Source organism: Vombatus ursinus, unplaced genomic scaffold (assembly GCF_900497805.2).
Source record: "Vombatus ursinus unplaced genomic scaffold, bare-nosed wombat genome assembly UNPS02009205.1, whole genome shotgun sequence".
NCBI lineage: Eukaryota > Metazoa > Chordata > Mammalia > Diprotodontia > Vombatidae > Vombatus > Vombatus ursinus.
In genome coordinates this window covers 26,865,909-26,891,843 of record NW_020948983.1, presented here as the reverse complement: position 1 = coordinate 26,891,843, position 25,935 = coordinate 26,865,909, and the positions used below count along the sequence as shown (strand labels likewise).

Genomic DNA, 25,935 nt, shown 5'->3' with positions numbered 1-25,935 from the left:
AGATAGATAGATAGATAGATAGATAGATAGATAGATAGATAGATAGAGGGCACAGGTGAGTTGAAGATGAAGGGATCATATCTGAAGAATAAAATTAAGGAGTGAGAGAGGATTATACAAGGAGAAGAAGAAAGGGAAAGGTAGAATGGGGTAAACTATCTCACAAAAAAACAGAAAAGTAAAGGCTCTTACAGTGGAGGGGAACCGGGGGAAGGTGAGAGGAAATGAGTGAATCTTATTCTCATAGGATTTGACTTAAGGAGGGTATAACATACACACTCAATTGGGTATGGAAATGTGTCTTACCCTACAGGTAAATAGGAGGGGAAGGGGACAAGAGAGTAGGGGGATGATAGAGAGGAGGGCAGATTGGGAAAGGGGGTAATCAGAAGCAAATACTTCTGAGAAGGGACAGGATCAAAAGAAAGAATAGAATAAATGTGGGGGCAGGATAGGATTAAGGGAAATAGAGTTAGTTTTTCACAGCATGTCTACTATGGAAGTGTTTTGCATAACTGCACAAGTATAGCCTATATTGAGTTGCTTGCCTTTTCAATGAGGGTGGGTAGGGAGGGAGGAAGGGAGAAAATTTGGAGCCCAAAGTTTAAAAAAACATATGTTTAAAAAAAAATGTTTTCACATGCAACTGGGAAATAAGAAATACAAGAAATGGGGTACAGAAATCTATCCTGCCCTATAGGAAAACAGAAGGGGAAGTGGGGGGGGAGAGATAGCAGGGAAAGCAGACTAGGGGAAGGGGTATTCAGAATGCATGCCATCTTGGGGTGGGGCGAGGGGTGAGATGGGGTGAAAATTTGGAACTCAAAATCTTGTGGAAGTAAATGTTGAAAACTAGAAATAAAAAAAATAAAATAAAAAAAAAGAATTTTAAAAAAGAAAAAAAAAGATTCTCCCATTATATTCCAATGCTTTAGTGATCTGTGATTGGGGGGGTGAAGGGGGGGTGAAGAAAAACAGAGAGAGAGAGAGAGAGCTTTTATTAATCATTGTGTGCTAACCACTATGCTAAATGATGAGAACACAAATACAAGCATAAAAAAAAAGTCCCTACCTTCAAAGAGATTATATCCTAAGAGGGGAAAACAACCCAGAAAAGGGAGATGAAGGGAGATAAGGTGTAAAAGTCTGAAGAGCCAGGAGTGGAGCAGAGAGGGGCGTTGGCATGCCTGTCTTAGCCACTTCTTCAAATGGAGGTTCAGGGAGGACTTCATCAACCCAAGGAGAAGGCAGAGGCATCTTCAAGGATGAGGAGGCTGCTAGCATAGAAGTAAAGCCCAGAAAGTAAGGAGTAGAGCCAAGATAAGAGAAAGTATAGCTGGTTCATGGTGTAATAACTGGAATGTCCATGAGTTATTTGTTACTTTTTGTCACATGACCAGCCTAACTCTTTTTCCAATCATATGTCCTTGATATGACTTTTATTCCACTTACAGATTCAGAGCTGGAAGACATCTTAGAAGTCATCAAGTCCAACCCCCTCATCTAAGATGAAGAAAATGAAGCCCAGAGAGATTAAGCAACTTGCTTAGTAAGTGGCAGAGCCAGGATTTGTACCCAGGTTTTCTGACTCAAAACCCAGAGTTCTTTCCACCATACCACAATGCAATTTGTCTTTAGTTACATATTGTAGCCTATGTATACTTGCTACATGAGCCTTTGGGTCACATGAGATATTTTGATTCTTCTGAAATTGTGTTCATATAATATTACTTGGGAACTATTGGTAATAAAAAGATGGCTTTTTACAACACTGAGAAGCTTGGAATTATTAAAAAAAATTGCCCAATATATCAAATGAAATCTAGTCAGATATCAATCTTCTATTAAATTTTAGGCCTAGCTTATTGTACCTTTGTGACATCCATCCAAGATATACTAGATATATTTGGATGGATGTGTGATCTCATCTATGTGGGTCCTTCTTCGACTGATACAGCTCTCAAATCATTCCCATCCTTTCATTCTGTGTGACTCATATATCTACTCTATTATTCAGTTTAATTATCCCATTTATAGAAGATAGATAAACCTTACTTTTCTTTTCTGTTGCCAATGTTTGAATTTCTTCACTATAAATTAGATCTTAGTATAACCAAGTCTAAAAGACTATCCTGATTCTTCAATTGTATTGGAATTTGCTACATCAAATGTTGTATGATAAAAGTGAACTATTGGCTGAGGCTCAAGATTTTTATGAAGCTGAAATTTCATTTTAATGATAGTTCATTGTAACATGAAACTCACTTAATCTTGTAAGTAATCTTGTTAGCAGTTGTATTAGTCTAAGGCATCGAAAAGATAGGAAGAAAAGATGAAATTAACATTAGCTCCTATTACTACTTTTAAGTAAATGTGATTTTAAGTTGGGTTATCTAGGTATTTTCAGACTATTTGTAAATTTAAATTCCCCATGCTATTTCTCCTATACACTAGCACAAATACTTAACAATGAACTGGGCTTCTTATTCATTTCTAAGTTTCACTATACAACAGAACCAGTTTCCTAGATAAAGATTTAAAGTTTCAAAGGGCCATACACAAATAAAAGATACCCTTTGATAGATGGAGTGATTAATGTAACTGCAAAGAGCTCTGTTTCCTATAGGTTTGGGAGAATGGTTAAATGTAATGTGACTATTGTGCTCAAGCAGTCCCTGAATAGAAATTATATGTGGTTAAATCTATATAAGGTAGAGGCAGCATGGCATGGTGGATAGAGACCTGGCCTCAGAGTCAGGAAGACCTAGGTTCCAGTCCTTCCTCTAACATACAGGATTGACCCCCTGGGCAAGTTAGTTAACCTAGGCAATTCTCTAAGAGTATAAACTGATATCTGAATTGGTAAAAGGAATCTCCTCACTGGGGAGTTCCCTATACCAATGAAATCATGCCTCCTCTCTCATCCCATTCCATGTCTATATGTAATGAACTTTTTCCAGAGGGTAGGGGAAGAGGGAGTATAGGAAACAAGTAGTCATAAATCGAAAGATCTTTTTACTTTAAAAGAGTGGTGATACCTGAAAGACCTGAGGGTGCTAACCCTAAAGCTGGCAGGAGGATCCAGAGGGAGTGCCAGCTTTCAAGCAGAAATAACTAAGAGTCAGATCTAAGGCAAAGTCAGAAAACAGAATCTTCCAAAGAGGTAGCATTGCATTTGGCCATAGAGCATGGCCAAGCCAAGAAGTAAGTTAGAAAGGAAAGGGCCTATCATAGAAAGATTATGGTTATCCTGAGACCACTCTCATTGATAAGTTCATGCTCTGTAAATGTTTTATTTTCATTTATTTCCCTTAAGTGATAGTAGAGAACTTTCCAAAAGCCTAATCTCTGCCATTAATACAGGAAGAGGAATAGAGAGGGCATTCATATATATATATATATAGAGAGAGAGAGAGAGAGAGAGAGAGAGGAGAGAGAACAGCAGCAGAATCTGGGGTATCATGGTGGCCAGGCCACAGACTGGTGAAAGAAGGAGAACAGAAGTAGCTTTGGGGCACTGGTCTGTAAAGACAGAATATAGTAGGGAAAAAAAAGGAAAATCCCAACTGGGGCAGGGCTACAACAGCCCATCAACATGTCCAGATCTGAATTCATGACCCTTTCCCCAAGACCTTGCCCTCTTCTAAATTTGTCTGATACTGTTAAAAGACCACCATCCTACCAAACACTTAGGCCATATCTTGATGTCATTCTTGTCCCCTCACTCTCACTCACCCCACACAGCCAATCTGTAGCCAAACCTTACTGTTGGTCCCCTTATTTCTCTGCCACACTGCCACAAGCCTGGTTCCGACTCTCACCAGTTCTCATTTAAACTATTTTTTTTTTTTGCTTTTTGGTGAAGCAAAGGGGGTTAAGTGACTTGCCCATGGTCACATAGCTAGTTAGTGTCAAGTGTCTGAGGCCAGATTTGAACTCAGGTCCTCCTGACTCCAAGGCTGGAGCTCTATTCACTGTGCCACCTAGCTGCCCCCTAATCTAAACTATTATAAAAGCTTTTCTAACTGGTCTCCCTGCCTCAAATCCCCTCAAATGGATTTTTCTAAGACATAGATCTGCCTATGGCACACTCCTACTTCCTAAGCTTCAATAGATCCTATTTCCTTGAGGATAAAACACAAACTCCTCTGTTTGGCTCTTCATAACCTGACCTCTTTCTACCTTTCCAGCCTTCTTACATTTTACTCCTCTTGAGTCACACTCTACAATTCAGCTACACTAATTCGAAATTCCTTGAACAATCATCCTTTCAATTCAATCTTATTCAATTCCTTGAATCTCTCACCTCCATGCCTTTGCAGTGGCCATCCTCCATGCTAGGTATGATCTCTCCCTACCTCCACTTTCAGTTCCTCTGGTCTCCTTCAAGAATAAACTCAAATTCCACCTCTCTGTAAGGGCCTTTTCTAGTCACCAAAGCTTCTAGCAACTTCCCATCTACAACTACTTCCATTTATATTGGACATATTTTGTAACTACCCAGTTATTTACATGATGGCTTCCACATCAGAATAAAAGTTCCCTGAAGGCAAGGACTATTTTTGCCTTTCTGTGTATCTGTAGCACTTAGCATAGTGTCTAGCACATAAGATGTGCATAATAAATGCTTGTTGACTAAGAAGTTCAAGAACAAAGAAAAATAGATCTCCAACTGGGAGGAGCCAATTTTTCAATTAACATGTGTGGAAGAATCCCTTTCTTAATTTTTTCCCAGGGACCCAGGATTTAAACTACTGACACTACATGAGGTTCACTGTTTTCCTAGACTACATAAAATAGGAAGGCACCTGCACACCACAAATGCATATTTTCATCTGATCACACAGAAGACAATCTGGAGCTCTAATCAAGTTGCCTCAAAGATTTGATAGCTAGAGCTGTGCTTTGAAAAACTAACATCCTATCACATTCCAAGCAAATGAAATGAAAACCCATGATACAAAGAATGATAGGAAAAATAGGGATAGGGACTGACTACACCTGTGATTTCACTGACACAATGAATTCCTAAATAGGAAACCCCCGACCCCTCCTTAATGATTAGCACCTTTTCTTGTTAACAAAAGAGAAGGAAAGGCCAGATAATCTTTTACTTTGGACTTGCTTTTTTTGTTTTAATCAAGAACTGGTGATGTCATTGGTCCTCTTCAAAAATGAAAGACAAGCAGCTCCCACTTTTACTTTTCTCCACTTCAATGTATATTTTAAATCTATTGTTTTTTTAAATGAATTTACTGTTTTAAGTTCAGTAAAATAAGCATATTCAAGTGGGAAGGAAGTGTGGCGTAGTAATTGAGAGTCAGGAGACATGGGTTCTGCTCTTTTGTAGCTCTAATCCATCACAGAACCATGAACTTAGCCAGTCTAGGCCTGTTACCACTTCTATAAAATGAAAGGACTGGACTAGATCAGTGGTTCCCAAAGAGAGTGCTTGTGGCACACCCTTGTTACCAAGTTTCTAGGTGTGCCACAAAACTCCTTCCCAAGCCCCAGATTCCCATATTTGAGCACAGGCTCTGGAATTAGAGGACCTGAGTTCAAATTGCACCACTAATGAGCATCGTGACCTCAAATATGGCATGTAATTTCCCTGGGCCCCAGGTTCCTCATCTATAAAATGAAGGGAGTGGAATGGACAATCTTTGTGTTCCCTTCTAGCTTTAAATCTGTAATGAGAGGATCCCAGCCTCTATCCTCTGCTGTGGTTTGCTGCCTTCTCTTCCTACATATCATATGACAATAGCAGTCCTATCCATCCAGATGTAAAGCTGTGTTCTTTGCTGTGAATGATCAGGAAGTAAAGAATAAAGAGGGTGAAGGACTGCAGGAGGATAAGGAGATGCAGGAGAATGCCAAGACTCCAGGTAATCTGGAGGCCCGATTCCCTGAGTACCATTCTTTGTTGCCAACTTAAACGCCCACTCTGTCTCAATTCCTCATGGTGAAGAACACTGTGTTGTGAGCAAAAAAAGTTTTGAAAAACCCTGGACTAAATGAGTTCTAAGATCCTTCTAGCTCTAAAGTCCTAGCACACCGTGATTTTTTTATGTGAGTGTAAAAAAAAAATGCATACCACTAACACAAAATTTCCCAGAGACTCCTAAGATTACTGTCAGAACTCAGTTAATTCTGATAGCCTTCATATTTTCTCAGCAACTACCACACTGCCAAATGAATTAGGTCTACCAATTTATAAGAAAAGTCAGATAAACACAAATCCCCCACATGGGCAGTTTGGTTTGCTATAGAAGTCGTTTGCACTATTAATAGAGAGGGCATCAACACAAGTGCCAGGGGAAGCAGCTTGTTTAGTCAGCACTAGAGCTGGGGTGAGCAGTGAAGCCAGTGCATCTGGGCTGCATTACACAGCTGGTACAGCAATATGTAAGAGTGGCATTACCTAAGATATTTAAGGAAGAGGAGGGGTAGTTACTGGTTGCTGGCAGATTTAATTGCCCAGACCAGTTTTTGTACCTTTAGATGGTTTGAAGTGTTCTCACATTGAAGGCAAGACGCAAAGACCATGTAACCAGCAAAATGGTTAAATAGGTGCTTGCTACAAACTTCCACAATTCCAAAAATCAAAAGAGATTAGTTATGCACTGGATATAACATAATTAAAGATGAATGCACAAGTTAAGAAGACATAAAAGGTAACATACAAGGTAAAAACCCAATGAATTAATTCCAGAAACCTTTAATACGTAGAGCTCTCATTCAACAATCCTACACCCACATGCCTGCCAGAGTAAGCACAATTAAGCCCAGAGGCTTACTATTCACGGAGTCCTCAGTAGAGATGCCCCACAGCAGTAATTGCCAAAAACAAAAACAAAAAAACAATTTCCATAAAAAGTGGCAGACACTAATTCTGCTTGGTCACAAGAAGCATTGAAGGAAGGAGATGGAAGAATTAGGCAGGACAGAAAAATGCGCTAAAAAACAAATCTGATGGTATTTCTCAGTGCTCATCCATCTTGCCCTCAGCTACATTTGACACTGTTGACCATCCTCTCTTTGCAGGATGCTTTCTCCTCTCTAGTTCTGTTGTGTTTTGCTTTTTTTTGTTTTACACTACTCTCTCCTAGTTTTCCTCCATCTGTCTAACCACTCCTTCTCAAAGGCTCCTTTGATGGCTTTTTATCCATAACATCAACCTTGGATTTTCTTTAAGGCTCTTATCTGGACCTTCTTTTTACTCTACACTATATCTTGGTGACCTCATCAGCTCTGCATGACTCATAGATCGCTATATCCAACCCCAGTCTCTTTCCTGATTATTGGACATTCTAAACTAGACATCCCAGACAGATCTCACATTTAACGTATTCTCAAATTTTACATATCAACATTATGATAAGTTCATAACAGAACTTATCAAAGGCACCACCATTCCTCCATTCTCCTAGGTTAACAATCTCCATGATGTCCTCAACTCCTGACTGTCCTTCATCTCACATATTCAGTTACTTGCCAAATTTTCCCACTTCCACCTCCATAACATCTTTAACATCTGACTCTTTCTCTACTCATGTAGCCACTACCTCATCACCTCTCAACGAGATTATAAAAATGGCCTCCTAATTGTCGAATCTCTTGACAATCCAATCCATCTACCATCCATCTACCAAGGTGATTTCCTTAAGTGCAAATATGACCAAATCATTCCCCCACTAAATAAACTCTAATGATTCTCTCTTCTCTCTAATATAAAAAACCAATTCTTCCTGTTTGGCTTTTAAGCCTTTTACAGCCTATCTCCAAGCTATCTTTCTAAGTTTACCATGTATTATTCTCTTTCTTTACTCTCCAGGTATCTGAAGACACCAAAGACATGGAAAAAATCTTGGACCATGCTATCACAAACAAAAAGCAATCAAGAGAAAGAATATCAATAACTAGTGACCTATATGCCTACTTTCCCAACTATATAAAATTTTTATGAAAATAATCTGCATCAAGGGCATCCTTGATGAGGGCATTAAAAGGAGGGAAAATCTATGTTAGATGAATATTTAAAGAAAGGATTTTTTTTATTTTTTTAAGTACTGGTTAAGAAGCTGTCTGAACATCTAGGGAATGATATTCTTTCCCAGTTATAAGTGCAGGGGAATCAATCAATGGAAATTCTTCCTCTGATATTTCCCTTTATTTATAAATTTAAATTCTTCCTGAAACTTAATTACATTTAAAATAAAATACTGTGGTACAACAGGGAACAGCCAGAGTGAAGGAATTACCTAGTAGCAAAAATAGACCAACAAAAGAATAAGCATCTAAAACTAATGAGTTTTGGAATATAGGAGTAGGAAGTAATGATAATAGTCCCAAATAGCTAAGTAGTCAAAGAAGATGAATGAATAGTTCTCAAAAAAAGAAATACAAACTCTCAGTAGTCATCCAGAATGTTCAAAATCACAGAGAAAGGCAAATTAAAATAACACAAAGGTATCACCTCACATATACCAAACTGGCAAAGAGGGGGAAATTCAGTCTTGAAGCCAAGCACACTAATTCACTACTGGTCAAGCTGTGAATTGGTCTAATCATTCTGGTAAATAATTTGGAATTATGGAAGAAAGTTACCAAGCTGTTCATGCTATTTCTAACCAGAGATCCCATAACTATGTTTATAACACAGAGTGGATAATAACAACAAGAAAAAAACAATATGTACAAAAAGATTTGCAATAGGATCATTTTTTTAAGGCTCCCAAAAAAGCCTTTGCCTAGTACAGCAGAAAGAACACTACTAGGAGTCAAATCCTGGCTCTGCTACTTTCTGCCTGCATGTTCCCAGGAGAATCACTTAACCTCTCTGTGCTTCAGTTCCTCATCTGAAAATAAGGATGTTAGAACTAGGCGACCCCTAAATTCCCTTCAGCTCTAAATCTATGGTCCTATTGAGGAGAAATGCCAGAACAAACTGAAGTATATGGATGTAATGTTACGGGATCATAAATAATGATAAGTATAAAGAATTCAGAGAAAAATGAGAAGATATGCATGAAGTGATTCAAAGTGAAGAAGGAAAAGGCAAAAGAACAGTAATAAAATCAATTGTTGTTTGTTGTTGAGTTGTTTCAGTCACTTTGAACTCTTTGTAACCCCATTTAGGATTTTGGCAAAGATACTAAAGCGGTTTTCCATTTCCTTCTCTAGCTCATTTTACAGATGAGGAACTGAGGCAAACAAGGTTAAGTGACTTGCCCAGGGTCACACAGCTAGTAAGTGTTTAAGGCTATATTTGAATTCCTAAAGATGAATAAAGATTCCTAGTTCCAAACCCAGTGATCTATCCACTGCACCAAAAAGCAATGAAAATCAGACCAAATAAAATTGATAACGCTGGTGTGAAATTACTGAAGTTAAAGCACACATTCCTCCTTTCTGCTAACAACCAATAAATTCTAAAAATGGAAAGTAGCATGCACTATCAGACATAAATGCTCTACTGGATGGTTTTTTTCATAGTTTAAATAACTCTCAGGTATTTTTGCTTAACCACTTGGGGGAAACATTTTCTGAAGGGGAAGAGATGGTGTTTTTGGGAAGCCTATATAGTGTCAATACGCAATGAATCTGTTTTCTCTTAAAAATAGTGATAAAACCAAATAATAGAATGGTCAATTCTTTATAAAGCACTGAAATCATACCAATCATGAAGAAAGGGGAAGTCAAGAACTATCATGTAACTTCAAGTCAAGTACAAAATACACAACAATAAAAACTTAAACAGTGGGTAAAAAGCGAGGAATAACATTAGCTACAATAAGTAATTTATCCAACCAGAATATTGGCATTTCTACACCCACTACTACCCTAAGTACTTCACTCAAAAATTAGTAATCCTAAGATGAATGGTGATCTTACTAATATTGTGACCTGGGGCATTAAAAGGTTCTCATACCACCAAGTCTCTTCCACTCTGCTATGAGATCTAGTCTAATTCCAACTCTGCGGGAGACGGATTGAAACGGACAACTGGCCAGGACCTTACTTATGTGACTAAGCTTCTTGAGACCCAGAAAGATTTCTTGCTCAACCTGCGTTAGAAGGGTGTGTGAAGCCATGGCTGTGACTGCAACACTTGAGCTACATGCACGATAAGGTAGAATTCAGTTAGGAAACAAAGGTTTCCTCACTTACCTGTTGACAAAGCCTCCTCCCGCACTTCATCATCCCTGGGCTGATGAATGTTCCAGGAAGTTTTGGGAAGTGAAAAAATTTCCTCTGCTGAAAATAACTTTACCATATCCATGTAGTTGCTCTTGAATTTGTACCGAGGGATAAAACATGTTTTGCCACGTTGAAAAATATCCTTGATAATTTCTTCTGTCTCAATTTCATCCTCCATGCTCAGAAAGACTGAAATTCTCTGAGACTCTTGATATTTACTATGAGCAATCACCTGAACAGGAAAAGATTACAATCATATTTAAGAAGCTACTGAAAACATGATGAACATTCCTTAAAAATCTTTCTACTTCCTCTTAGTTTTTGCCAATTTCTTCACCAATTGTTGCATGGAAGCGAAAACACTGGAGTTTCATGTTACAAAATACTCGGGGTTTTTTGGGGGTAGCAAGAAAGTGGGTACCCACTGGGGAAAGGCAAAACGAATTGTGGAATAGGAATGGATTATTTTGCTATAATGCATGATGGATAGGAGGAATTCAAGGAAACAGGGAAAACTTGTATGAATTGATGCAGAGTGAAGTAAGCAAAATCAAGACCACATACACAATTACTAAAACAATATAAATAGAAAGAAGAATAAAATGCCATTTAATTTGCATAATTATAGTGGTCACTGTGGAGATAAGGTAATGCTCCTCACCCCTTTCACTAAGATGTAGAATGTTGCATATATTATCAGAGGTGTTCCATGGATTGGTTGATTTTGCAGAATTTTTTTTCATAAAAAGGTAGATTCATTAGGTGGATGTAGTGGATTGAAGGGAGGGATATATCTAGAAATGACTACAGTATAAGAACAAGACAACAATAAAACAAAAAAAGAAAAAAGTCAGCATGGTACAACAAACAAAGCACCAATGTGGGAGTCAAGAGACCTAAGTTTTAATTCCTGCCATTTACTGCCTGTGTTACCACAAGCAAGTAACTGCCCCAGACTAGTTTCTTCACCTATAAAAGAAAAGGTTAGACTAGATAACATCTAGGGTCTCTTCCAGACTGCAGTTTATGATCCCATGGTAAGGTACTATCATTTTAAAGTCACTCTCCTTTCACATGGAGCAGTTTGTTGTAGAGGTGTCTGCTTTGATCAGAGTTCTAAAAAATAGTTACTCCAAGTCAAAGTTCTGAGACAGTTGCTATTCATTTTTTTACTTTTCTTTCTCATTTTGAATAAAAAAATGTGAAAAGCTATATCAAGCGGGAAAGATAACAATACCAAAACTTGTCTCTGATTATGGAATAAAGGTAATTTATCTGACTATAGACAGTAGATGAGAGCTCCACTATTAACCATAAGCTACACTGGAGTAATTTTCAGAAAGGACCCAGAGTCTGACCCTTGAAAGTAAGAGAAAAAAGAAGCAAAAAAACAGATTTAAGAATGGAATCAACTAAGCTCGAAGCTGAAAGTGATAGACATTATAGTTGACGCTGAGAAATAAGTACAATTGAATAGAGGAACCGCTTAGAAATAAAAAATCAGAAGTCACCTAGCAGATTGACTACTTTAACTAAAGACATCATGCCCAGTGTGAGGTGTTGGTAAAACACAGTATGGATCAACTCATCTCAGCAGTGAACACATCTGTTCAATACAGAAGCTACATCCATCAAGGAATTTTTAGGGACATTTCCTGGGGAAGAAAGAAGATACTAAAGTTTATAGTTCCAGAGTTGTGTGTTATCCTGAGCTCATTCATGTGCCTCAGAAGGTTTTTCGTAAGCTGTGCCTACTTTCACCCACAGATATTTAGTACACTGGTGTCAGAGTGCTACCCATCTTTATGTGTAGATTGTGATATGTTTATTATTCCTACATTCGATTTAATATATTAATACATGTTATTATTTCTTTTTATTGTTAAATAAATGCTTATGTTTTAGACCTAAAGGTATCACTATTGTCAGTGTTTGGTTTTGTGTAAAATGAAGTACATTAGTGGAGGCTCAAGAACTGAAATGGTATATGATATGCATATATTCTTCCACATTCCCTGGGCCCATATGACAGCTGATGGTGGTTTTCTGGGAACCTATACCTGTTAGTGTGTGTGAGCAGACTAGAGTGAGCAAGCCAGACCAAAGAGCGAGTAGACAACCACATGATTTGTTTGAGAAGTGTGACGCATTAAAATGTGGATGACTACTCCATCCGTGTACCAGGTACACTACTGAAAAAAAAAAGGCAACTGGGGGGCAGCTAGGTGGCGCAGTGGATAGAGTACCGGCCCTGAAGTCAGGAGGACCTGAGTTCAAATGCAGCCTCAGACCAAACACTTGACACTTACTAGCTGTGTGACCCTGGGCAAGTCACTTAATCCCAATTACCTTAAAAAAAAAAAAGGCAACTGGGTCAGAAGCCAAAGGTTTTAGGCTCCATTTCTGGCTATATCACCTACCATATGACCTTCAGCACCTAATAGAATTTCAGTAATCCTTTACAATATCCTTTAAAAGGGGGGTGGGGGGTAGACTGGGGGTGAGGGGTTCCATTACCTTCTGTTTGAAGTGCTGGATGGGCACCTTACTATGGAATATGAGATGGGTATAATGGAAAAGAATGCTGAATTTGAAGTCAGAGGACCTGGGTTCAAAACATGCCTGTGTCACTACCTAAGTGACCTTGAGCAAGCCACTTAAATCTTTTCCCTCATCTGCAAAATCATAGCCTTGTACCAACCGACTGTTCAGGTCCCTTACAACTCCTACTCTATGATTTTATGACTTCAAGAAGCAGCCCATTCCACTTTGGGGAAATTTTCATTGTTAGGAAGTCTCTCCTTATATTAAACCAAAATCCATTTTCTGTAACTCCCTCTCAGTTGCTCCCAGTTTTGCCTTCTGGGTCCTGGTAGAATAGATCTAGGCCTCGGGTTCCTCACTGGTAAAAGACAGATAATAATTTCTTTTCTGCTAAATTCACAAGATTGTTGAAAGGGAAATTAAAAAAAGGTGGATGTATAAAAACATTTTACTATATGTAAATGCTACAGGGCATTATTATTGTTTCTACTTCATAAATTCTTCAGAAGCTGTGTTTTTAGAGTAACAGAACACTGAGAAATAGCTTCCAAACAGAAAACAAATTTCATGGCTACTACATGGCATACTCAACTCATCCAACATCCATGATTTCAATGTTGTGGGTCATCCTTTCACGCATGTAGACCACAAAACTTGCGGCACTTAGATGGTCTTCCTGAGTTACTGTAACAGAAAAATTCATCATCCTGCAGTCGACGGAGTAAAGGATTTCTCTGACCTGGACAAAGGACTCAGAGTCTCTCACTGGGACAAAGCATTATTAGCTTAGTAGGCACTACTTAAGTTTGTGTTCTGATAGCACAGCCTTCGAGAACCCTGAGTCATCTCCAGGGCACGACAAAGCCTCGGAGGAGCACTTCCAAGGAGGAAATATAGACTAAATTACACAAAACTCAGAGTAAAAGCACTTCTAGTGAACGTGATTACTTATAAATAGTCAATCTATATTCGGTTCTGTATATATACTTTTTAAAAACCTAATATTACATAAATTTCCCAAAGGACATCTTGAACATGACAGTTATATTTTCTGTGTTGCTGCCAATATACATTTCCTAATGTAAAAGTTTTAACCTGCCAGAATAAAGTGAAGTTTTTAGTCTTACTGGGGAAAATGCCAAAATGTTATAAAACTCCCTAGGTAAATCATGTTCCAAAAAGGACAGTTAACATTTACTTAGCCATCCTATTCACATGTCCTATCTAGTGAACTTGTGAGGCAAGTTTTATACCATTGTTATTATTTTATACTTTAGTCAACTCAGTCAACTAGCATTTATTAAATGCCAACTATGTGCCAGGCACAGTGCTAAACACTGGGAATATAAAGAAAGACAGAAGAGAGTTCCTGCTCTCAAGCAGAAATAAGAGAGACAACATGCAAACAACTGCGTATAAACAAGCTATAGACAAGGTAAATTGGAAATCATCAACAGAGGGAAGGCACTAGCATTAAGGAGGATCAGGAAAGACTTTTTGCAGTAGGTGGGACTTTAGCTGAGGTTTGAAGGAAGCCTTGAAAGCTAGGAGGTAGAGATGAGAAAGACAATTCCAAGCATGGAGGTGAGCCAGTGAAAATGCAGTGTCAGGAGATGAAACATCTTGTTCAAGGAGGAACAGCAAGAAGCCAGTATCACTGTATCATAGAGTGTATGGGGGAGATAAGGTGTAAGAAGACAGAAAACATTCATATGCAAGTCAGTGATTTTGTTGTTAGGGACCTTCATTTTCCATTTAAGCAGTCATCCTTAGGGCAAAGTAAATGACAGTAGAAGTCCCAGGCTCACTGATGCTACAAGACTTGAGAGTAAAACTTGAGCTGACAAAACAGAAGAGGCAGCATCAATAAAATATGACTGGCAAACACACATTAACTAATGTCTATACATGAGCCCATTTCTATGACTATCCTCCTCCTCTTCCTCCTCCTCCTATCCTGACAAAGTTGGCTGCTTTTATATTTCTGCATCCAAAACCAGAATCTCCCACTGACTTCTTCCCAACATTGATTTTCTTTGATGGTCATTTCAATCAAACCTCACCTACAAAATATATTAGAATGAGCGGGCCTCTGACATAAATGACATGTCTCTGGCCTTCATCCCTCTAGAGATGGCCTTGCATTGGAAGTTAAATTTGGCACATAAATAATAACAGCTTGCATTTATTTATTTAGATCTTCACAATTTACAAAGCACCATCCTCCCAACAGCCCAATGAGGTTTAAGTACTATTATCCTTATTTTACAGATGAGAAAACTGAGGCTTAGAAAAGTGAATTGGGGGCAGCTAGGTAGCACAGTGCATAGAGCACCAGCCCTGAAGTCAGAAGGACCTGAGTTCAAATCCAGTCTCAGACCAACACTGGACACTTCCTAGCTGTGTGACCCTGGGAAAGTCACTTAACCCCAATTGCCTTAAAAAAAAAAAAAGTGAAATGGCTTGTCCACAGTCACACTGCTAGTCATGAAGCACAGTTAGAATTGGAGCCCAGCTCTTCTGACATAAAGTCTCATGCTCCTTCTTGTATTCAACATGCTGTCTCTCCTACACAAATATCACTGAATAAATGAGCAAAAACAAAACAGGAAGAGCCCTTAAAAATGCTCTTCCTCAAATAACTTATTCATCCTCATGGCTTCAGCTAGTCACTCCACACCAGCAAGTACCCAAACAATATCTCTAGTGTATCCTCTCATCGGACCTTCAGACACTTCTCTCTTATGGAGTCCTGGACATTTATTTATAATACAACACAAAATATTTATTAAGCTCTTACTGTATGCAGAATATTATTTTAAGCATCAGGAGTGGCATAATATATAGATAAAACATAGTCTCAGATCACATGGAGATTACAAAATAGTAGAGCAATAATAATAATATACAACATGTTAAGAGCTCTAAAGAATATAAAATAGAATGCTAAGTGAAGGCTAAGGGGGAAGATTTTTAACAAATGCAGAAATCATGAACAGCTTCATGAAAGTGGTGGCATTTGTACTGGGCTTAAAATGATGAGTATTAACTCAACAAGCAAGGTGCTAGGGGGAAGGAATAGTAATCCACAAAACCAGTAATACAAGAGATTATATTTAAAGTTTATTTTAAAAAAATAGTAGAGGGGAGATGTATGAAGAGATACAAAAAAGGTTGATAATTGACTTTCTAATTGAGATTCACAGAAAAAAACTTAGGGCAATTACTACCTCCATTTGGGCTAGGCACACAATCCAGTCATTTCTAATCATAGGCAGCTAAACAAACTATTATTATATTGCAAGAAAAGGCAGGAAATTTGCTAATAAATAAATAAATAAAACCTGATTCAGAAGTCTGAAGTACAATGAACCATGTGCCATGTGCTATGGCAATTGGCCACAAAAACTACTAACAAGACAGAAGAGTGAATATCTAGCTTCTAAAAGGGATAAAGGGCAAGTGGAATTATGCAGTGATCCGCCAAAAACGTCACGCTCCTGTTTCTGCCAAGTGACAAGTTAACAAATATGTATACACAAAGTAGAGAATGATCTCTGTACAAGGGAATAAGAAAGGACTAAAAGAAAGCTTCTCTACTCTCTATATAAGCAGAGAATAGAATTCCTTTAAATAAGGAAGTGCTTCAAAGAGAAAACAAAGAATATGAAAAAGAATATAAACTATATCAGGAGTCTAGAAGGCAGAAGAATATGAATACAGCAAGAAGAGAAAACTGACCACTGAACATCTGAAACTGAGCAGTAGATATGAGGCTTTTCCTACTGAGTGGGAACCCGCTGAGAAGGAAACATTGTCCTGTGCTCTAAGGCATAATGATGTCCAGGAACAACCAAGAGAGAAAGTCTCTGCTAAAGAGTACCAAAATGGCTATTGGTCAACAGGAAGGAAGGGAAAGAGGGAGGGAGGGAGGGGAAAAGGAAGTAAACAAGCATTTATTAAGTACCTACTATGTGCCAGGCACTGTGCTAAATTGCTTTACAAATATTACTTCATTTGATCTTCACAACCACCTTGGGAGATAGGTACTACTATTATCCTCTTTTTACAGTTGAGGAAACTGAAGCAAACAGAGGTCTAGGGCCACACAGCTAAGTATCTGAAGCTGAATTTTATCTTAGGTGTTCCTGACTCCAGCCCCAGTGCTCTATCTACTGCACGACCTAGCTGCCTAGGGCACATATCTAGGATGTGGAAAGACTCCTCAGACACGTCAAAGCTAATGACCAAAACCTACTCCTATAGATTCATGTAGGGACAAACAATACTTACAGAAAGAACCTAGGTATTATGAATCCTAAGAAAGAAATTGAAGACTCTGGAAAAACAAATGGTGTTTCCATTACAGCTGCTTATTGAAGTAGGGCCTTCAGAAGAGAGACTAATTAGAGAAGTGAACAACTAATTAAGAAGATGTTTCCTGAGAATAGGATTTGGATTTCTGGGCTATTGCTTAAAATATAGTAATGATGATTCTGGTCCAGGAAGACTATACTTAATGAGGTAAGAAATACATTTTCCTATCATCTTGTGATGCTGATTATGAGCCACAGGGCATTCATTCATTGATTAAGATTTTTTTAAAGTCATTTATAAAAGATGGAAAAAAGGGGCAGAAATGGAGGATAAATACAAAAGAGTGATGCAGTCTTACCAAAAAATCAGAAATGCTAAGGTCTAGAATAAGCTAAGGATAATAATGAATGCTAAACACAACAAAAAAGGTGGGTTTTTTAGTTCTTTTGGAGCCAAAAGGAAGATCAAATAAGGGATAGGTCTACTATGAAGAATGGATGGGACAATAATAATGAATGAGTTAGAGAAGGAAGAAGCTCTAAAGTCCTATGTTGACTCAGTTTTTCCTTCTAAGGAAAATGGTCTTGGGACTGAGGAAGAGAATAAATATGGTGAACAGAGGGTTAAACTCCAAGTTAAGTGAGGATATAGAAAGAAAATATTTATCTACTCTCAGCAGATGAGTTCCTATCACCAGGCCCAGATCAGCCATACCATAGTACACAGTACAAAGAATTTGTACTTCCCTGTGATTCTGTCAGTGTAGTTGGAAAGATTGCAGAGAATGGGTGAAGTATCACAGAACAGGGGATCAACAAATGTCCCGATTTCCAAAGGAAAATAGTGTCGTATCCAAGCTAGTGAGTATGATTTAATCCCTGACAAAATTCTAAAATGTTTTAGCAAAAGGGAAAGCTTATAAGTATTTTTAAAAGTTCGTTATCACCAACAACTCACATGGTTTCACCAAGAAAAGGTCAAATCAGACTAGTTTTTTTTGATGGGGTTTTTTGACAAGGTCTGTCTATGCTCATGACATTCCCATGCTAATTGTGGGAGAGTGAGAATATTGAGTTATTAAAACTATGTAGTAGTAGTAGTAGCTAACATTTATATAGCGCTTACTATATGCCAGGCACAATGCTAAGCACTTTAAAATTATTATTTCATTTGATCCTCATAGATGCTCTAGGAGGTAGGTGATATTATTAACTCCATTTTACAGATGAGGAAACTGAGGTAAATAGCTGTTAAGTGTCTTACCTAGGGTCACATAGCTAGCAAATGTGTGAAGTAGGATTTGAACTCAGGTTTTCATGACTCCAGGCCCAGTGCTCTATTCACAGTTCCACCTAGTTAGAGCACAAGCTCTGGTAAGTCCTATGAAAGTGGAAAGTCTTCTATTATGGGCCAAGTACCATCCCAGACATTTCAAAGAGGCTCATCACCAGGATGGCTGTGAAGAGATGAAATTTTTAGCCACCAGAATCTTCAAAGACCATCTTCTGAACTATGGAGTAGTAGGAATATGAATTTATGAAAGCATCACTCACTACAAGGAAATGATGGATCCCTGAAGTATTAAAATACTATTGGGGTACATCTGTATGAGAACCACCAATATAAAAACTCCCTCCACTAATTTAGATCAGCATATTAATGGTATTTATAACCTTAGAGAAGTCTGACCTTGGAGGCATGAAGGTCTAGATTTAAAATAAGTCTGCCACATACTAATAGTATGATGCTGAGCGAGTCATTTAACTTTTCAAGGCCCCAGGTAACTCTCTAAGACTAAAAGTACATAAATGTATTAAAATTCACCTATAAAATCTCTCATTTATATAGCATTCTAAGGTTTATAAGATGTTCTCCATACAAACTTGTAAAGAGAGGTAGTGCAAACATTATTATCCCCATTTTACAAATGAGGAAATTCAGGCTCATATAGGTAGAGTGATTTGCTCAAAGTCACACAACTAATAAGGGTTAAAGTCAGAACCCAAGTCCCAGGTCCGCTGTACACTGTTCAGTGGTGTCTGATTCTTCGTGACTCCATTTGGGGTTTTCTTGGCAAAGATACTGGAGTGCTTTGCCATCTCCTTCTCCAGTATAAATAACTAGGTCCTAGGTCTACTGACTCCAAATTCATTAATCAATCCACTTCATTTAGTAGACTCTCCTCCTCTTTCAATACCTAGGAAAATCCAATGCACCCTTCAAGGCACAGATCAAATTTCACTTACTCCATGGAAGCATTCTTAATCAACCCAGAGGAAAGTGATCTTTCTTTCCTCTCAACTCTTTTAACATTCACTGCCTAAGTCATTCAAACATGAAGGAATTTTTATTTCAGTGCTATGGGAAGTCCCTTAGACAGACACTCTTTATAATTTAGTCTAGAAGAGTTGCCTAATCATAGAACTACAGATTTAGAATTGGAAAGGACTTTTGAGATCATCTGGTCCTACTCCTTCATTTTGCCAATGAGGATTAGAAAGGTGCAGTGGACTTACTTGCCCATGGTAACACTGCTAGTAAATATCAAAGGTTAGATTTCAACCCAAGTCTTCCTGACTCCAAGTCCAGCAGTTATTCTAACATCTTGATGACTTCTAACATACAACTTTGTCACATGTTTCCATTCTTTCCAAGTGTCCCCTTTTTTAAATGGATACCTTGTGCAAAATGGTACAATACAAGGTATGTTAATCTTGAAGACTTTGATGGTATAATCATTCATTCATTCAAACAAGCACTTACTAAGTTCCTGAGGGTAGAGTGGGCAGTACACCCCAGAAACTGTGCTAGACAGAAAAGGGGGTAAACCCTTCATTCGGGGAGTTTTATATCCTAGTAAGCAAGAACTTTTGAAGGTAAAAATCATGTTATATTTGCATTCTCAGCACCCAGCCGTGCCTTGCAGAGGTCTTCCAGAAATACACATGCAGAATTGCTGCACATTGTGCTGTGATATTAGTACAGAAAACATCTGAACAACCGTATCAGAGCCAAATAGACCAGCATGGGCCTCTCCACCACTTTACAACACGCGGCTTCAACTTCTAAAGTGATTTGGGGACTTTTCTATTTTTAACCTCTTCTTGGGATATGCCTAGCTGTGCCAGGGTAGTTTTAAGAAATGCATTGAAGTGTGATTTTTGTAACTGCTGCATTTGGGGAGGGAGGTATGACAGAGGAAAGAACGCCTGAGCTTGGCGCCGGAGCTCCTGGCTTGGAATTACTGCTCTTCTCCCCATGGCCTCAGTTTCACCTCCCGTCAGTTTCTTTATCTGAACACTGGGAGGGGAGGGGTCAATGAGATCAAAGGGCCCTTCCCCCTCTAGGTCTTAGGAGCCCAGGAAGGATGCGCGCAGAAGAGCGGGGGCGCGCGCGTTAAACGTGAAGGGGAGGGGGAGTCGCGTCCCCGAAGGCCTAATCACGTGCGCGCCCCCGCGCCCGAGCAGCGTTCAGAAACGAGTCACGTCCAGGTCGTCACCCCCGCGCAGGCCCGACGCTTCCCTGGGGCCCCAGGCCCGCGCTCCCGCTTCACCCCGCGCACCTTCTCTGTCAGCAGACGGGACTGGCGGAGCCGTTCCTCGGCGCCGATCGCCCGCAGCCGCTGCTTCATCTCGGCCCGCAAGTTGCGCTTGGCTCCGTTTATGGCCGCCGCAGCCGCCATGTTGGAGTGCGGAGAAGGCCCGCCCCGCTGATCCCTGCAGCCCACCTGGGGAGACGGAGTCCTGAGCCTGACCTCGGAAGCGGCCTCCCCCAGCGCAGGCCCCGCCCTCCCCGTGCGCCTCCGGAAACCGGGGGATGGCTGATAGAACGTGTTAGGCGCCGGAATGGTGCAGACAAGCCCAGCTGGAAGGATGAACCGCGTGCCCTGGGGTCACAGGCCTCAGAGCCGGCTCGGACTTTAGCATAAAGCCCTCTAGTCCAGGAGGTTAAGCGACTTGCCTAAGGTTAACGCAGGCCTGGGATTCTGGTCTAGTGTTCTTATTACTACGCTAGTTCGCCTTTAAGCTGTAAAAGTCGTGGATTCCAGTGAGCTGAGTACTACAGGGTAGAATGCGCTCCCTGAGTGCTGAATGAATAGTCTAGGTTAAGTGTTAATTTGGAAATTAACTAGGCCGCCCTCCCACACCTCCTTCTTGTTTTCCTTCTTCTGCATTTTAGAGATAAGGAGAATAATAGCTAACCTGGGCAAGATCAGGATATTCCTAGGTGGTTCCGTAATGTGGGATGGTTGGTAATTGGGAAAGCATTGCACTGGGTGTTGAGACTTGAGTGCCAGTGTAAGCACTGCTGCTGTGTGATCTTGGACTAGTCATTTTATTTCTCTTTTTCCTCTTGTAAAATAAAGGGGCCACCTACTTCACAGTAGTGAGTGCTTGTTATTAGGATCAACTATAATAGCATCTATTTAAGTAGACCTGTAAAGGCACTTTCCTCATTTAGACTTTTAGGTTCTACAAAGTGCTTTTCCCCATAACAATCCTATGAGGTAGGTAGTATAAACCTTATTTTATACATGAGAAGATTAATTCATGCCTTTATTAAGTGGCTTCTATGTGCCAGACTCCATACTGAGTGCTAGAGATAAACAAAAGTAAAATAGTCAATGAGGGCAAACACCCTGTACCCAGTTAGGTATATATAAAATACATATAATAAGGAGTTGGTAACAACTGGAACAATCAAGAAATGCCTCTTAGTAAGTGGCACCTGAGCTGAGCCTTGGAAGGAGCTAGGGTTGGAAAAGCCTATGCAAAAATCACCAAGGAGGAGATGAAATGTTAAGTACTGAAAAGAAGTAAACCAGTGTGACTTGAATATAGAATCTATAAGAGGAAGTAATTGGAAAATATGTTGGAACTAAACTGTGATGGGATTTAAATGCCAAAGGAGTTTGTATTTTGCCTTAAAGGGCAATAGGAAACCACTGAAGCTTCTTGGATGCATGACAAGATCTATACCACAGGAATTTAAGTTTGACAGCTGGGTAGAGACTTGAGGGAGGACCAATCAGAAAGTTCTTACATTAATCAAAATGAAAAGCAATGAAGGCTAGAACTACAGTAGAAGTGGTGTGAGGAGAAAGGTCAGGAAAAATTGATTGGCATGTGCTTAGATGTGGAGGTTGAGGGAGAGGAAAGAGTTAAGGATTATTCCCAAGTTGCAAATTGGGTTGGAAATATGTAATACCCTTGATAGAAATAAGGAAGTTGGAAATATGGGTGACTTTGTGGGGGGAAATATATTCCATTTTGGACATGTTGAGGTTGAGATGGCTGAGATATCCAAATGGACCTATCCAGCAGACTATTGGTGCTATGGGACTGGATATGGTGATAATAAGAGAGTAAGGTCTGGATAGGTCAATTTGATGGACATCTTCGTAGAGATAATAATTGAAGCCAAACAAATGAGGGGTCAAGACTGAGCCCTGGGTTCACCACACAAAAACTCAAAAGAAGTTAAGAAACATATATGGTGGCACAACCAATAACAGACCTGGGACTAAAATCTAGCTTCTTCAGACCTCAATAATGAACATGAATAATTCAATGGGTATTTATAAGTGTGAGGCCTTGGGGCTATAAAGATTAGCTTTGTTCCCTTTTAACAAAGACTTTTTTAAAAACTGTTTAGCAAAATGAAATAATACATCAACCATACATGACAGTTTATAAAATATTTCACATCCCTAGACACACAAACACACACCCCTGCCTCTTCAAAGAAATGAGGTACATTTTCTCATCTTTTCTCTAGGGCCCATCTTGAACATTATAATTATACAACATTTAGTTTTATTTTATTGTTCTTTCCATGTACTTCATTATAGTGATAGTGCATATTGAACTCCTGGTTCTATTTCATTCTACGTAATTTTGTTTAAATCTTCCTGTTTTTCTCTGTATTCTCATATGTTATTCCTAAGATAAATGAACCTTCCTTTATATTCATATAATTTTCAGTTATGATCATGATAGCCAGCATGGTGTAGTGAATAGAGTTGACCTTAGAGACAGTAAAACATAGTAAATCCTGATGTCTGACATATACTGGATGTGTGACCCTTTACAAATCCTTTGACCTCTCTTTGCAGTGGACCAGAAATGTCAGTCAGCCAGGAGCTGAATAAAAATTGAACTAGATGAAAATATAATTTGGAAATGTTTAACAAAATAAAAATACAATAAAACAGATAATATTACATTTTAAAACTAAGACAATATGCAGCCTGATGATATCCTTATGTGTGGATTAGTGGCCCTCATTCTATCTGCATTTGACACCACTGCTTTAAACAATCTTTTAAAACTATTAGTTGCAGTTAAGGTGATGACCTGCATTGCTAGAAAGCTTTTCTTCATGTGAGAGTTTCCTATGTCCATGAAATCATAGGTTCATCACTACCCCTATAGTTATGTAACAAAATATATTTATCAATACCCCAATTGGTTCCAATAACTCTATTTGTACCGTTGACCTTGTCTCTTTTGAAAGGTTACCCTTTTAATTATTCCCGCTTATCTTTGATTTCTTTGTATCTGCTGATTCCTTTTCCAAAGCCTACAAATATTTATAGGTCTTCATTCTTGCATATAATGTAAGCTCTTAATCCATAAAAATCTGCACTTGACTCTGGTGTCCTTCTGCATTTCTTCTTTTATAAACAATCTCTTAGGAAGAACCTCCCACTCCTCAGCCCTAGCAAACCAGCTTATGATCTTACTGCTCTATTGAAATTGCTCTCTCAGTGGTTACTAACCTCTTAACTACTAGACTTTTCTCAGTCCCTACTGTACTTCTCTGGTGTTTGACGCTGTTGTCCACCCTCTCCTCTTGGATATTTTGTGTTCCTTTAGCTTCAATACCATTTGCTTCTTATTTTGCCTCTGACTTTTTCAGTCTCCTTAGCTACGTTGCCTGAAGGCCATGGTACTGACCACTATTTTTTTTTTTTTTTTTTGTGAGGCAATTGGGGTTAAGTGACTTGCCCAGAGTCACAGAACTAGTGAGTGTTATGTGTCAAAGGCAAGATTTGAACTCAAGTCCTCCTGACTCCAGGGCTGGTGCTCTATCCACTGCGCCACCTTGCTGCCCCCACTAACTCTCTTTAAAGATTCTCCTGCTGGGCTGGGATTGGCTCACTCACTTCATTTCCACATGTGCTGTCTGTCAGGTCATGGTGGTTATCTAGGGTGGCCAATTTGCTGCAATTTATTCTCAGGGGCCTAAAGACAACCCTGCTATAGGGGGATACATATGTCTACTATTCAAAATTGTAGCTTCTGAACCCCTACCAATATGCTTACCATTTAAACAAATTAGCCAAGATGATGGCACCATTAACTCTTAATCATAATCACAAAACATTTACTAATAGAAGACAAAACAATAACAATCATAACATAATCTACCTATGAACTTGGGTCATATTCCACCAACACAGAAGTGTCTTCCTCTTCCTCTTCTTAGATAAAGTCATTTCACTGCTACTTTCTGGCCACTGGAGCAGTGGTAAGCTCTTTTTGGTGTCCCCTCTAAAGGTGTGGGTGGTACTAGAGAACACAGCAGTATTTTCCTATTTAACTCTTCAAACATCAGAAGATTTTGCTTTCTCCAGCTCCAGGCATCAGCTCTTTCCTCCAATCAGTTGGGCTCCCAGTTTCCAGAACTCTCCATCTCTTGTTAGCTTGACTTAAGAGTAGCAGCTTCTGATGACTTTGCTTCTCTTAGCTTCTGATGTCTCACCTTTTATTTTAAAATTTCTGGCCTGTTTGTCTTTTCTGCCTCAAATCAGTGACTACTCATGTGTTACAACCTACTTCTATATTAGGTTGAAAATTTGAAAATCTCAACTCCTGGTCCCTAAACAGTTCTTTGACTCAGAATTTCCCAGAAGTAAATTTCCAAGTCCTAAAAACAGTTAATGTAAATTAGCTCCTAGGAAACAATGACTCTGGGGACCTGCATTCATTAGGACCCTCTCAGAACAGTGTCTGCAAGCACTGAGGGGCTCCTTTTTTCCCAGGTCCTCTCCAAAAAGTTGATATTTCTCCATAAACTGCTTCTCTCTATTTCTCACATAAATGTCGTTTATCTGCCCCTTTCAGTAAATAAAATGTCTCCATAAGGAAGCGGCATTACCTTACAGCCAAATTATCCATCTCCCGCCCTCCAAGTGTGATTGTTTGCCAAGACTCTGTGCTGGGGTTTCTTCTCTTTCTTTATCATTCCTGTAAAATACTCATCAGCTTCTGTAGATTAAAATAGAATTCTATGTACAATAGAATTCCAAATTCACACATATAAATACACATCTGCATGTACATATGTGTACACATATGTCTATGTGTATGTATATGTATATATGTATGTATGTGCTCCAGAATGGAATATATTCCATTCTTAGCTTTGCCTCTCAAAATTTTTACCACTCTATAAGATTCAGCTGAGGTGCCCACTTCCTACATGAAACTTTCTTTGGGCCCTCCAACTGATAATGTTTCCTCCCTCCCCAAAATACCTTCATTATCTTATCTGTGTTTATACATGTTGTATATCTCCCAGTCTAATATGAGCTCTTGACAGTAGTGACATTGATTCGTTTCTTTGTATTCCTAGCAACCAGCGCAGTGCCATGTGCATAGTAGGAATGTAGTAAATGTTAGTCAAATTGAATTAGTATGGAGTATAAGACCAAAAGCAGACAAATCAGAAGATTATTGCAGTAGTTCAGTCCTGATATAATTAGGCAAAGGGGAAGTGGTAGGATGGATTCAGATGCTTTATGATGGAAACATTAGGCCTTGGTAGCTGATTGATGGGAGGGAAAGGGGGAAATAGGATTGTCAAGGA

The 25,935-nt window shown here is 39.1% G+C and overlaps 1 protein-coding gene across 1 annotated transcript in view; it reads right to left on the bottom strand.

Annotated features, from left to right (window-relative positions):
- MTHFS (methenyltetrahydrofolate synthetase) overlaps positions 1 to 20,949 on the bottom strand; it is a 100,267-nt gene extending 79,318 nt beyond the window's left edge. The window contains exons 1-2 of the mRNA XM_027851393.1: positions 20,624 to 20,949; positions 10,171 to 10,432 (exon numbers count right to left, since the gene is read on the bottom strand). Of these exons, the coding sequence (XP_027707194.1) occupies positions 10,171 to 10,432; positions 20,624 to 20,743 (382 nt within the window). The 5' untranslated portion in view covers positions 20,744 to 20,949. The remainder of the gene's footprint in view (positions 1 to 10,170; positions 10,433 to 20,623) is intronic.
- Between the last annotated feature and the right edge of the window lie 4,986 nt (positions 20,950 to 25,935).